The sequence below is a fragment of the Kryptolebias marmoratus genome, linkage group LG1 (assembly GCF_001649575.2).
Source record: "Kryptolebias marmoratus isolate JLee-2015 linkage group LG1, ASM164957v2, whole genome shotgun sequence".
Taxonomy (NCBI): Eukaryota; Metazoa; Chordata; class Actinopteri; order Cyprinodontiformes; family Rivulidae; genus Kryptolebias; species Kryptolebias marmoratus.
In genome coordinates this window covers 17,846,744-17,860,355 of record NC_051430.1, presented here as the reverse complement: position 1 = coordinate 17,860,355, position 13,612 = coordinate 17,846,744, and the positions used below count along the sequence as shown (strand labels likewise).

Below are 13,612 nucleotides of genomic sequence, written 5' to 3'. Positions count from 1 at the left end.
TAATAAATAAAAGCAAATACAAATACACAAATACTTTTTTTTCTTTCTGGTTAACAAATTTCTCCTAAACCTAATATAATAATTGCATTTTATTTTGGAAGTGATATTAAGCCTGAATTTACCTAACTTTGTATCAAACATTTCCTAAATATTTTAAATTTACATAAAATTACTTATTCTCCTTTTTTTTTAAAACAAAAAAAAAAAAAAGAAAAAAGAAACATTTTTAATTTCTGCCAGGACATGAGGATAAAACAACTTCAGGGAAATCTGCTTAAATTAAGCAAACTTTAGCTTCAAGCAGGCTTCCTTGCAAATGTACCATTTTGATATAAATCTTGAATAATTTATTTCACTTTTGGAACTGGTTGCCATGTTCTTGACTAAAACCTCTGACTGTAGTAAAAAGAAAGGCGCTGCAGCTTCAGTCGTACCTGAAACAAGGTGGTAGTCGTCTCTGGAAGGCTCATTATTGGTCCATCATGGTTTCAGCTGACTGCATCCTCTGTTCTCCGTCTGGAGGAAGTGGTGAAGGGGTCCCAGACCTCCTGCACTCAGCAGGTCTGTCTCACACACCTCCAGCTCGGCCAGAGCGAGCGTGTGCATGTGTGTGTGTGGCATTAGAGGGCAAGGTCAGCCCATTTCTCTGCAAACAATCACATCACACAGGGCAAAATACATTCCAACCCCCCCTCCTCACACACACACACACCTCCAGTTTGTAAGTGGCCTGATGTGGGAACAGCAGAGGGTCGCAGGGGGGGTTGGCAGGGGTCCAGACAGGGTCCTCTGAGTCCAGATGAAGAGAAACCTGTTTGACATTAATACAACTTTATTTTACACACGTAAGAAAGATGCAGCTGGAAGCTCTGCTCCTCTCACCGCCTTTTCTGACCAAATGTAAACATGGATTTATATCAGATCACCGATTATTGGCAGAGGGCAGTTTTTACTTTTACAGGCTTTCGCAGCACACAAGCTAATATTTGCAGCTTTTAACTTAGCACAATAAAACTAACAAAACTTCAGGGCTCAATAAAATATTGCATGTAATAATATTCTTTTGAGAAATCACAGCATTGATCTGGTTGGGATAAAAATTCCAGCATTCTGACATGTGTGGAAATGTGGAGAAAATATCTTTAAATATCTGCACAACATCAGCTTTATGAACATTTCAGAGTCCTAAATGTTAGATAATCTGAAAACTAAAATGAACTTTTATAGCTTTCTTTGGCTGGATCAGAATTAGCAGCAGCGTGTGACAAAAAACTATATGAGTACAAAACCTAAACAACTCCTTGATATTTAAATAAATAATAGGAAAGCTTTAAAGGTCTCAGTGTTCATTCTCATGTCAAAAAGTGAGAAATCTTCTTTGATTCCCAGATTTAAATGTTGGCACTGATTACACTGAGGGTTACTGTACATGAACATAAAAATTATACATTTTGTATTTTTTTTATTAAGGCATTTGATTATCTATTTTCAGAGATTTCACACATTCATATTGAGACTGAATTTTAGCTGAAGCATCTGGGAGGAAAAAGGGTCTAATTAGGTTGTAAAAACATAGTTGGGAAGATTTAAAGGCTGCTTTCCAAAGAGCAGAGAGAGAGAGACGCAGGTGTGGTGTCTCACAGCTCCCTCTAGTGGTTTTACTGTGCAAGAGGAAGAATAACAGCTGCAAGAAAAGAAATTAAACAAAAAAGTAAAAAAAAAAAAAGCATATATTCAAGCACAACTTGAAGGAATGCATATCAGTCACCGCTTTTTATACCAGAGTTTTAATCTAAAATCAGTTTGTGTTGAGAAACAATGCAGTTGAAGCCATTTTGGTCAAACCTTGAAAATAACATTCACACTGTGGGTCGAGTCAGCACTCAGGGAATGTGTTGAGGATGACTCTCAGCTATGACCACACCAAAATTAGCTTCGATTTTGAGATGAACAGTTTTAAACAAAAAGTATTTCACAATGTGAACGCGCTCAGAGTATGTGTTGTAAAACACTCTCAGCTACTACCACACAAAAGCTTAACTCGATATCTGTATTACTGGCTGAGTTATAGACGTTTTGAGTGTTTTCTAAGGTCAGTTAGCTGTGGTGGCCATCTTGAAAGTAGCTGACTCCAAAAGTTAATCACTTGAAGATGTACTTTTCTGGGAGTTTCATTAAGTCCTGTCCAGCTGTCCAGTTGACTTCAACAGATAATAGCAATGTTTTAAAAGCAGACTTGGTGCTATCAATGAGTATTTGTTGGGAATGACTATCAGCTACTACCACACTAACTTTTAGCTAATTAGCTGGTAAAATGGTTGAATCAAAGCCATTTTTGCATTTTCTGTGGCACCAATCATAAATTCAGCCGACTCCAAAAGTGACTCAGTTGTAGATGTGCACCCAGTGATCATTCCCTGAATGTTTCGTTAAAATCTGGCCTTCATGAGATATTTTGCTAACACTACAGAAAAACACACCCACAGGTGCAAAAACAATATCACCCTTCAGTGGCGGGCAATGAAATAAATGCACCATCTTGTTGTTCGTTGTATATAGATGTCTTCTGTCAGAGTGCATGCAACAAAATATGTCCCTCCGCCTCAGCAATGAGTGCATTTTCTAATAAAAGTGTGTTTTCTAACATTTAAACCTTCAGAGCATCAGACCGAGGCAGGGACTGGGCAGACTCACCCATGTGGGAAGATTAACATTTAGACGAGCGGCGTGTGTCTGCCCTCAGAGCTGCCTGTCACTCACAGGCGTCACACTGAAGTGCTTCTTGACCTTTATCTGATCTTTGAGCACGCAGGGACAAGAAGGAAACCTCCAAGGCTTCCAGCGTGGCGCCGCGTTTCCATCAGAGACTCTGAGAGACCAGGAGGCACCGCGGCCCGCAGTTCAGTTGTTCAGTTGAGCAAAGTGAGACAGATCACACAAAAACATAACTCAAACCTGTATCAAGTCCAATGTAATGTTTTCTCTTTTAATCACCAAAGTTTCCTCCTTGTCTTTTGTTTCTGCTTTGGTTTCTCTCAGCACCTGAAGGTGAATCTATCTAAGCGAAAACCTATTTCTACACAGCTGACATTTCACAGGCGCTCTGGGCCTTTTTATACCTCCAAACACGATTCAAACTGTTCAGTGGAGACATTTTACTGTCCTGCAGCGGCATTTAAAGACAGAAGGCTGAAGCGGACAAAGTTTTAGGCGTTTTACCTGATAGACTTTGCACTGGATGTGTGAAAGACTTCACTTAACACAGCCTCCAGTGACTGGACTGGCATATGAGTTCATGCTTGAGTTTCTTTAGTCAGCATGTGTTTAAGGTGACAGAGTCAAAGGGCAAACCTGCTGTTAGCTTGGAACCTTTGAATGTTGGTTATTTTTGCCTTTTAGGGACAAAACACATAAAGGTCTCAGTTTATCTGAAGGTACCTTTTGGGTTTTTTTTTTATAAACTTTGGTCTAACTCTGGACTCGTGCGCTGAGCAAAAGGTGCAAACGGACAAACCTTCGAACGCCGGCGCGGATCAGAAAGAGCACAAACGAGATCAAATACAAAGCATCATTTTAATGTGCAAGAGAGGAAAAATTACCGCGACACGCAGGCAGATGAGCACGCACAGCTTCAGAGAACGGAAACAGGAACAAACCACATCAGTGACATCTGAGGGTGAGCTTCAGAATGGTGGAAACTACTGCCATTAACAACACTGAACGTGTGAGGAAACTGTAGTTATCTGCTGCAAAGTTCAAACTAAACTTTGACCCGAATTTAACAAGAAAAGCATGTAAAAAAAATATGAAATGCAAAGTGCAGAATTATACCAAAAGTAGTGGCAAAAATTCCCACATAATGCTGCGATGAGATAATCACATTTCTGAAGCGGTGGACCACATATGGAGCTGTGCTCTGCATGGTTTGCAACAAGAATAACAGTACCACAGCAGTATTATCTTGGTACCGAGCTAAAACCTTAAAATAAACTCACAGTTCGCTGATTATTGATCTCTAAGCAGAGTATAAAAATAAGCCCAGTGGAGCAGTTTGGAATAAAATGCTTGTTAGCTAAGTGATGATTTTCCATAAAATGTGCGTTTCCAGAAAGAATGGGTGAGTAAACACTGCGTGGTGTGACTGAAACTAACAAGTGTGAAATATAATTACAAACATATACTCAAACATTACAAATAGGCGGATAAAAATGGGGTTAAAATGCCTTTGGATGCTTGGTCGAGAATATTTCTACCAGGGAGGTCCTGCTGATGGTGAAACCAATCTGTTATAAGAGGCAAGTGCAAAAGGCTGAAAGCATGTGCCATCAGTTTCAACTCTACAAATTACAATTTTCAAGTTTTCAAAGGAAGTTGCTCCATCCTAACTTTTCACAGTCCTACAAACACGGAGCCTTTCCGCCTTTCTTCCAGCTGCGTCCTTCATCTGCACAGCAGCTGCATCACCAGCAGGGGGCCCCAGGAGTCTCTTCATTAGTGGGGAACACCATCAGTACCAGTTCACATTCATCATCACCAACAGGTACCAGGACTTCGAGTCCACTCCGCAGGCCTCTCTGAGCTACACGTCCGATGTGCGGAGGCCGTCGTCATCCAGGCTGAAGGGGAAGCTGCAGCTGCTGGGAGGCTGAGGCTGCGAGTAGTGCCGCCTCCTCCGCCCGCTGGCCACATCTGCCGACGCCGTGAGGATGCCCAGCCCGCTGCCCGGAGGTACCTGGGACGCGCTGGGGCAAGGTGTCGGGGCGGAGAGGGAGTTGGATGAGGACGACGTGGACGAGGACGTGGACGAGGAGGACAGGGAGGGGAGAGTGGCCACCGAGCTGAATGCGCTGTCGTCGTCCTCGCCGTCCATCATCATGGAGGGCTCGCACGACGGAACGGGCGTCCAGGGCTGCCAGCCCGGCGCCACCGAGCAGGATTTAACCAGCTGGGGTCGCTGCTCGTTGACCTTCTGACTACGAAGTGCACTGGAGGTGTTGTGAGTTTGATAGAGGGAAGAGCCACGTTTCATACCCGGAAACTGGAAAGATAAAAGGAGCGGGGTTATAAAACATAACCAAAGATTTCCACTTTTAAACCAACAATGACATATAGCCACAAAGAAGAGAAAAATATTCTGCTGTTTTTCTGTGGTGATGTAAAAGACAAGGCAGAAGAAGTGTGAATTACCCTCGGGGGTCCTCTGAATTCCTGGATCTTCATCTCAATCTCCGTGATCCAACCACGCATGTCCTCCGGAGAGTCTGTCTGCAGGGAAAACCACAGGAGAAATATTTCATACATTTCTGTTTATTCTGGGGCAAGAATAATTTATATAACAAAGAAATCCTAAATAATAAAAGACATAAATCCATTATTTGGCGCCACTTTCACAAAGTGAGAGTTGGACTAAATACTGTCATCTATAAATCCCTTTTGGAAGTGATATCGCACATAATTGTACAAATAAGGACATAAAATCTGACTGGTACATGACCTCTACAGGTTTTTAATCATATACATGCACTCTAAAATTAGTCCAAACAAAATGTACAGAAAAGGTGCTTCATTACTTCTTTTAAACTTGAAAATCCATCAGTTAAAAAACATAAGAAGCTGACAAAGTTTTATACTTTATGACGATCTTTTGTAGATATTTGTGCAGATTTTAAAAGGCCACAGATAGAAAACTCTGCCAGAAACTGACTTAAAAAAACTGATTCCCTAATTTAAAAAAAGCGTAATTATTGCTCACTGCTGAAGGTGGAGCAATAATGTTTTTGCCCCTTTCTGTGTGTTTGTCTGTTAGCAAAATATCTCATGAACCACTGGACAGATTTGAATGGATGAACATCTATGAGTGAATAACTTTAGGAGTCAAAAAGAGAAAGTAATATTTTACGCCCCTTCTTTGTTTTTCTAAACCTCAAAACTGAACAAGTTTAACATCCAGTACAATTATGACTTTAAGGAAGGTTTTTTAATTTATATGTCAGCGTTTAAGCTGAGGCAGTCATTTCAGTTTCATCTGTTTTTGTTTATTTCAGTGTTTTTTCACACTTCCTTCCCTTTTTTTCTCCCCCTCCTCACTGGTAAATATTAAATTTCTCGTGCTTGCAACAGCCTCTCTCTCTCTCAGGACTTCCCATCTGATCCGAGCCCAACGTCTCAGTCAGCTGTTCTCCCAAAGGGGGAGGAACAGGAGACTGTTGTTGTTATGGCAACGCATGGCTGTGTCTTTTGCACAAAAACAACCTGTTTGGGCTCCTAAAAAAAGAGCCCGGGGCCACACATCAGCAGCAGAGCATTGAGAGAAAAACATGTCAAGACATCAACACAGATGCACCTGGGAACTTAAAAAAAAAAAAAAAAAAAACACCTAACTTCTTGGTTATTAATGCAGCAGACCGGTTCCTTTCATTTATTCCTCATTGAATCCTTAATGATTTTAAAAGAATAAAGAACAGAAGTGTTTTACCTGGATGTAGAAAGTTCGGGAGCTGGTGATGATCTCAAACAGGTTGTCTCGAAGCAGAAGTTCGCTGAAGGCACACAAAGAAGGATTATCTCTCACATACGAGTCAAAGGGAAGGCTGCTTTTAAATCCCCAGAAATTAAAGTTTACCTGAAAAAAATATACACATATTCTCACCATGTACAACAAACAGATCATTTTAACGGTTTGATCATTTGTCACCAAAGCTCAGTTTTCAAAAGAAATGTTTAAATATGAGCTGAGGAAATCTTGAAGGAAACGTTCTCTGCGGAAAAGGTCCATATCAATTAATGAACAATTAATGTTTTATCTGTTGTAGATTGTTTTAAAACGACCTAAATCTGAAGAAATAGAGGATTGACGGGTTGATCCGGAAGTGCTACAGCGAACTGCTGCTGCTTTTGCACCTACAAATAACCAGAGAATTCTGTGTAAATGCTTGTGTTGTGCAAACTTAAAGTTTTTACACCATTGCTGTTTTAAGATGCTGGAGACATCCACTTTGGTCTTGACCTCGCTCAGACTAGCCATTATCTCATCAGTCAGAGTTGATCTCTGAGCCATCTACAGCAGGTAAAACGTTAATTGTTCATAACCTTTCCACAGAACCCCACTTCAGAAGATCCGAGCGATCACTTTAAGCTTCGAGTGTGAAGATGTGCGCAGCGATAAGCCTCAGTGCTGGATCACGTCAAACATCTGTGCAACATGTGTCGAGCTTCATCTCACCCCGGTGAACAAAAGAGTTATGGAAGATGTCCTGAATCCGTACCAACAAATTGTTCCATCTGCATTAGCTTCTCATCTAAATACCGCCTTCATATTTGTTTTTTTTTTTTTTTTATTCACAGCGAAGAAGCAAAACTGGAGGGAGAATCTGACTTTGATTCCTGCATGACTCACCCTGATTTGACGAGACATTCGTGGACCTTCTGAATGTCTCTCAGTAAAATAGCTCGGAGAGGCTCCTTGTCCTGGGACACAAGCAGACAAAGACCACAGTCACTCAATGGCATCAGCTAAAAATAGAAAAATAAATAATTTTAAAAGTCCGTCTCCTCACCGTCTCAGACTTGTAGTAACTGACTGCGTTGTCATCCAGGGTGAAAAATCTCCTCTTCCAGCTCTTCCTCTACAAATACACACTGTATTTAACTTTCCACACACCCAGTGTTTTTATTCAGGCAGATTTATTCTGTTTGAGGCTGAGCACTCACCACATTTCCTTGTTTAACACAGTAACCACATCGCAGCACACCGGGTCTGCTTGCCTTCCCCTCCTTTCCGTCTGTCTCTTCACTTTCATTCTGAAACATTTTCAGCAGAAACACCTCAACAGTTGTAGTCACAGTGGCTACAGCCACTATCTTCAGACATCTATTCTTGAACATTGTATTTTCTTGAACACAAGTCAAACATTGTGGTTTTTTTGCTTCCACTTGCTGCCATAAACGACCCCCCTCACCCCTCATTTTAAGCTTTTGTGACTGAGGAGCATTGCTTTTTATTGTTGTTAATGGTGAACTAAAACCTGAAAATTAGACGCCAAATCACGCGGCTCAGTTGAGAATAAAGTGCTATGACCTTTGGTACACTGTACAACACAGATAAAACTTGCACAAAAATTGCAAGAAAAAAAATGAATTTGGTTCAATGGGATTTTGGCAAAACACATGAGAAAAGCCAACCCTTTGTGGAGCTCTGTACTCAGTCATATTTTAAAGTAGAAACATCATTTAAAGGTTAAACGGGGCACAGAAAGTTGGACTTTACATGTCTGAACTGGCATTTTGATTTCTTTTATGGATTTTACACAACTGCAGTTTAAGTTTTAAGATTTTTACAGATTTCTTTCCACAGAATGTTCAGCTGACCATCAGTCTAACTTTTGAGCTGTCTAAAATTTTCCAATATTTTGCAAAGTCTTGTTATTCCCGCAATCGTCTTTGATATATGTCCACATTGGACATCAAATTGTAGGCCTTTTGGTCTTTTTTTATCCTCTGTGTTTCTCGCTGCTGCAGGACTTACGGCTTTCTCTCAAATCCCCCCAGAATACAAAGTGTACACCCAAGCTTCCATAGACTTTAGTTACACTTTAGCTTAAAATATTCCCTTCTAAACTCGAAGTGAAGGGTCTTTTTAACTTGTCATATCTTCTACATAAAACACTGGAGAAACATAAAAATTCCCAAGTGTGACCATCAGAGTCTTTTGGGGTTTATGTTTGAAGAATCTTTCAATTCTGACTTATAGTTTTTGCACAGTGACGGTTTGTGTTGGGCTTACTTTCTGACAGTTTCTGTCTGCCTGTCATTAACTTGGCGGTCAGGGAGTGACAGGTGTGTGGTTACCATGGTGACCATATCGAGCTGCTAGCAGCAACTTTAACATTTCTTTTGATCGTGGTTCTCATCACACTTCTTATACGGTTTGCGGATCAAAATGTAGACATTTTTTTCCTGAGTTTAGATTATTACAAAGCTCACGTTGGAACTTTGGGCTGCAGCTGCTTTGGCACTCTTTAAACGTTCTTCAGAAATGTTCTAGATAGACATGACGCTCAGCTTGTTTTTCTTTACCTGGATTGGAGTGTGCACCACCACTCCACCAATGATCTCCGTCTTGTAGGCGTGCTGCCTCTTCCCTCCCTGAGACTCACTGATCACGGCCGTCACATCCGGTCTAGGAGGTGCAAAGGTGGAGGATTTAGGAACCTGTCAAGAGGTGCGACAATGTTACTCAAACGTTGGCATTAAGGAGGAGATAGCAGTTTAACTTCCACCAGAAAACTGACCTATTCTAAATAAAACACCTTGCTTGCGCAGTCCTTTGTCATGCAGTAACCACCGATGCAGCAAATATTTAATATTGCAACAACAAAAAACCTTTGTAGTGCTTAAATATTTAGCATCTAGAAGCTATTTGTTCATTGTCATAATTAAATCAACTTGAAATTTAAAAAAAAAGGTAAAAAAAAAGAAAACACAGGTCTGAGTATTTATTTGGTGTTTTATACATCTAATGAACAACAAGTAAAGAAAAATGAGGTGCAGATTCACAGTATTTTAACTATCTTAGTTGTAACTGTTTGGGCTGTATTGCATTTTATATAAATTAGTATTTAGAGTTATATTTAAGCTTCCTTGATACACAGATAATAAAACAGGTAATATAAGACAAACAGCCCACTGCACACTGATATTGCAAGATCAATAAATTTTCCATTTATTGTGCAGCCCAGCCTACATTAAAATGTTGAATTGATTTTAATATTGAGTTTTTTAAATCCTGCAGACAGAAGTGTGTTAACAGCAGCAACAGGTAGTGACTTTCCCTGAAAACGTCTCGATTGTTTATTAGAAATAGATGTTCAAATGAACCCACTTCTTATCAGATGATTGAAGGTTATGAAGCTCAAAGTCTGAAAAATGAGTTGTCTTCTCTCTTTTTTTTTTAATTTCCTTCCCAATGAAGTATGTCATGACACCTTTCATAGCACTTTTTTTTTAAATTAATTACTGCATTTTATTTCTAGCAATGCAAATATAAAAAATTCAACCCCACAAAGAAGACCAAAATAATTTCGCCGTTTCAAGTGCTGAACTCACATCCTGTCCACTCCGCTTCACACACACTTTTTTATTGAAGCTCAGAAAAAGAAGCGACAAAGTGGCGGAGCTGCCAACCTCCCCCCGCACCCCCCCTCCTCCTCCTCTCCCTCCTTCTCTGATAGAGAAGTGAAAGAGAGAGTGAGCAGCGCTGCTTCCTGTGCGAGCGTGCAGGTGAATAACGACGAGAGAAACGCTCCTCTGTGTCACCTGCTCGCCGAGAGACATCTGGACGTCAGCAGTCACAAAAGGCCCCAAGCTGAATACCCAAATCCTATGCAAATGTGCCAGACTAAATGTCTCTCTTTCTCTCTCTCTCTCTCTGTTATCTCTTTTTTTACTTGCACATTCACAATTTCCCCATTCACCAAGAGTGACGGAGGGCATCTGTAGGCAAAATGCTTGGCTTCTGCACATTCTGGAATAACTGACTTCATCTCTCCAAGCCCCGGCGCATTTGGTTATCCCAGTGTGCACGTGTGGCAGCAGAGCAGCTCTTACTGTGATCTTGCTGGCTTTGTTGAGAGCAGCTATCCATTCCTTCATGTCAGTCGCATCGTTGGCCTGGAGGAAGTACCGTCGTGAAACTGCATTTATGACTGCAGACACAGAGGCGAGCTCCATGAGATCCACAACGACCATATGATATCATTTTAGTGTGTGCGCAATAAAAACGAACGCAGTTTTCTTAAGCCACAAGAAACGTAAGTCAGTGTCGCAACTCACCAAAGCAGAACTCTGTCTTGGGCTTCTGCTTGGCTGTAGCTTCGTTCACCTGAAAGCAGAGAACAGGACGAAAAAGAAGAAGAAGAAAAAGAAAAGAAAAGAAGGTGAATCTTTGATGTCAGCATCACAGTGCAGCAGAGTCCAGATGTTATTATCTTTGCGAGTGAACTGACATCTGGAAAATGTCACAAACCCTGCCTCAGCTGCATGTGATTTTAGCTGTAACTGCAGATAAGTCTGAGATCCACACAGCGTAAACGTCGAGATTTGTGCAGCTAGCAGGTCATAATGTTACCACACACACGTCACGTGGTGGAAAAAAATGGAAAAGAAAAAAAAAAAAAAAAAACAATGGCAGTACCTTCGAGATGTAGGTTAGTTTCAGGCTGCCAACAGAGCTGGCTCCACTGGGCAGGTTCTGCACGCAAACACAAACACGCAGAGTCGTCATTAAGCTCAGAGTCCAAGGTTCTCCAGGGCTCCTATTGATCGTTTTTATTTCGCCCCACTGTGTTTGTGCAGACGTGTTCAATGCAGCATTAAAGGAGGAGCACCTGAGGATTGTCCATGTACCACAGCAGGGCATTCCCGAGCGTGTCGAGGATGAAGTATCGCCTCTGGAATCGGCAGCTGTTCTCCTTCTCCTCGAGGTCCAGGAAGCCGCACACACGGTTCAGCCGGTCCACGTACGGCATGCTGCCACTATCACATATCACTGAGGCAGACAGACAAGCCGATGTGACCAAAAGTTGCAGAATTCAAAGAAAGCAACAGATCATCAGATGAGGACGCAAGGGACATGCGGTACGGAGAGTAAATCATCTCTCATTTAAAGTTCACACACACACACACACACAGACACACAGGAAGACAGAGACCCACTCGCACTCAGCAGTTTTTCATGTGACGTGATTGAGGCTGAGCTGCAAACCCTGAGAGCCCGAGGCTGAGATGAGGCCCTCCACCACAGCCGAAAATTACACACTGCGCTCGAGATCTGCACACAGGCACATTTCCACTGGACAGAGGGGAGGAAAGAGAAGGATGGAAGGAGGAGAAGAGGGGGCTGGAGAGAAGGATTTATTAAAAAATATGTTGTGTGTGTGTGTGTGTGATGTACTAAACTGCAGGCTGAACTCTCAACACAACGTGCTCAGAAACTCAGATATCCTGTTCATATTTGTTGTTGTGGTTTCATTCATGGCATAAATTTCACAGTAAGTTATTGTTTATTAGTCCATCGAGAAGCTGGTTTGTTTTAGTCCTTTTGTTGCCGGGGAAACGGTCCTTTTTTTGCCTCTCTGCAGACTAAACGTAGGGGACTCTCAATGCTTTCGGATGCACCGGATGAAAAGATTCAAAATAGGGTTTCCACACACTTTCCATTTTCTCTTCTAATCATAAAAAAAACTTGAAGCTTAAAAAAAAGAAACCCTAAAAAGCTCATAATTACTAACTAGGTCACATCTGTGACAGATTTTTTTTTTTTCAAACACAAGCACACAAATTATGAAGTGACTGCCATTACTAACAATGATTTTTGCCAATTTTATTCTTTAAAAATGAAAACAATCAGCTGTTCTATCAAAACAGGTAACCCAACAGAGCAGAAGGAAAGACAAGGAGAACCCCCACAGGAACACGGGTCGCCTCCTCACCGTTCCAGAGGAAGCCCTGTTGGGTTATTTTTAAACTGATGATGGGTTGAGAAAAATGCCTCATTTTGAAACCGGGCTCTGCGTCAGCCGAGCAGGTCCGCCTTTGAAATAGGTCAGAGTTACAGTGAGCTTCGAGGGGGTGGAGGAGGGGAAGGGTGGAAAAGCGAAGATGGAACTGCACAGGTCACACAGATACCAACACAGAGTGTGGCACACCGACACATACAGAGGAACATCGTGCACACCGTCTATTTTTGGGTCAGCGAAAACATCTGCTTGAATCATCGCAGAGCGAAGCAGCGGTCAGGTTTAACCAGGCTTTGGTAAACTTAACCAATAAATGTCATGCAGACAGTAGGCGATATTAGGAGTCCAGGCTTTAAAAACGTAGGAGGGTAAGCACCGAATGTCAACAGAGGACCACAGCAGGGGCATCGCTCATCCACACATCTGATTTCAACCTGTCACATGGACAGAAAAAGCCATTTTTGTGTAGGATAATGTTAATTAGCTGTGGCAGCCATCTTGAACTGGATCGACTCCAAAAATAAATCAGATGTATATACACATCCAATCATTACTTTCTGAAAGCTTCATTAAAAGACAGTGGTTCATGAGATGTTTAGCCAACAGACAAAAAGGGTTGACTCTAAAAGTTAATGCTAAGGTTTTCATGCAACGAGCAGCACTTGAAGCAGGTATTGTGAATCACTCTCGGCTAGTACCACACCAAAATTTAGCTTAACCTCTGTAGAATTGACAAAGTTATAATAATTTTCTGTTTTTTAAAGTCAGTGAGCTGTGGCAGCCATTTTGAATCGGGCTGACCCCAAAAGGTAATTATCTGTATGTACATTCAGTAACTACTTTCTGAGAGTTTCATCAGAATCCGCCCAGATGTTCATGAGATACTCTGCAGGCAGATTTAACTTTTTAACTCTTGACATGAATATATTCCATAAGAGGGGCTATTTTGGGGGACTTGGACCCAAAAATAAGCCATTAAAGCTGTAACCCTGGCAATCTGGGTGCTGATTTACCAATTAATGAAGTTAATTATGGGGCGCCGTTTGTAAAGGAGCTTGTGCTAAAAATTCATGCCTAAATTTTGTCACATTTAGCTT

The 13,612-nt window shown here is 41.4% G+C and overlaps 1 protein-coding gene across 1 annotated transcript in view; it reads right to left on the bottom strand.

Annotated features, from left to right (window-relative positions):
* Nucleotides 1-3,554: 3,554 nt before the first annotated feature.
* Nucleotides 3,555-13,612, bottom strand: part of si:ch211-204d2.4 (uncharacterized protein LOC100003662 homolog) — a 10,907-nt gene continuing 849 nt past the window's right edge. The window contains exons 2-12 of the mRNA XM_017413628.3: nt 11,385-11,545; nt 11,192-11,248; nt 10,831-10,879; nt 10,606-10,703; nt 9,076-9,210; nt 7,711-7,800; nt 7,557-7,625; nt 7,397-7,467; nt 6,476-6,539; nt 5,188-5,265; nt 3,555-5,038 (exon numbers count right to left, since the gene is read on the bottom strand). Of these exons, the coding sequence (XP_017269117.1) occupies nt 4,580-5,038; nt 5,188-5,265; nt 6,476-6,539; nt 7,397-7,467; nt 7,557-7,625; nt 7,711-7,800; nt 9,076-9,210; nt 10,606-10,703; nt 10,831-10,879; nt 11,192-11,248; nt 11,385-11,525 (1,311 nt within the window). The 5' untranslated portion in view covers nt 11,526-11,545 and the 3' untranslated portion in view covers nt 3,555-4,579. The remainder of the gene's footprint in view (nt 5,039-5,187; nt 5,266-6,475; nt 6,540-7,396; nt 7,468-7,556; nt 7,626-7,710; nt 7,801-9,075; nt 9,211-10,605; nt 10,704-10,830; nt 10,880-11,191; nt 11,249-11,384; nt 11,546-13,612) is intronic.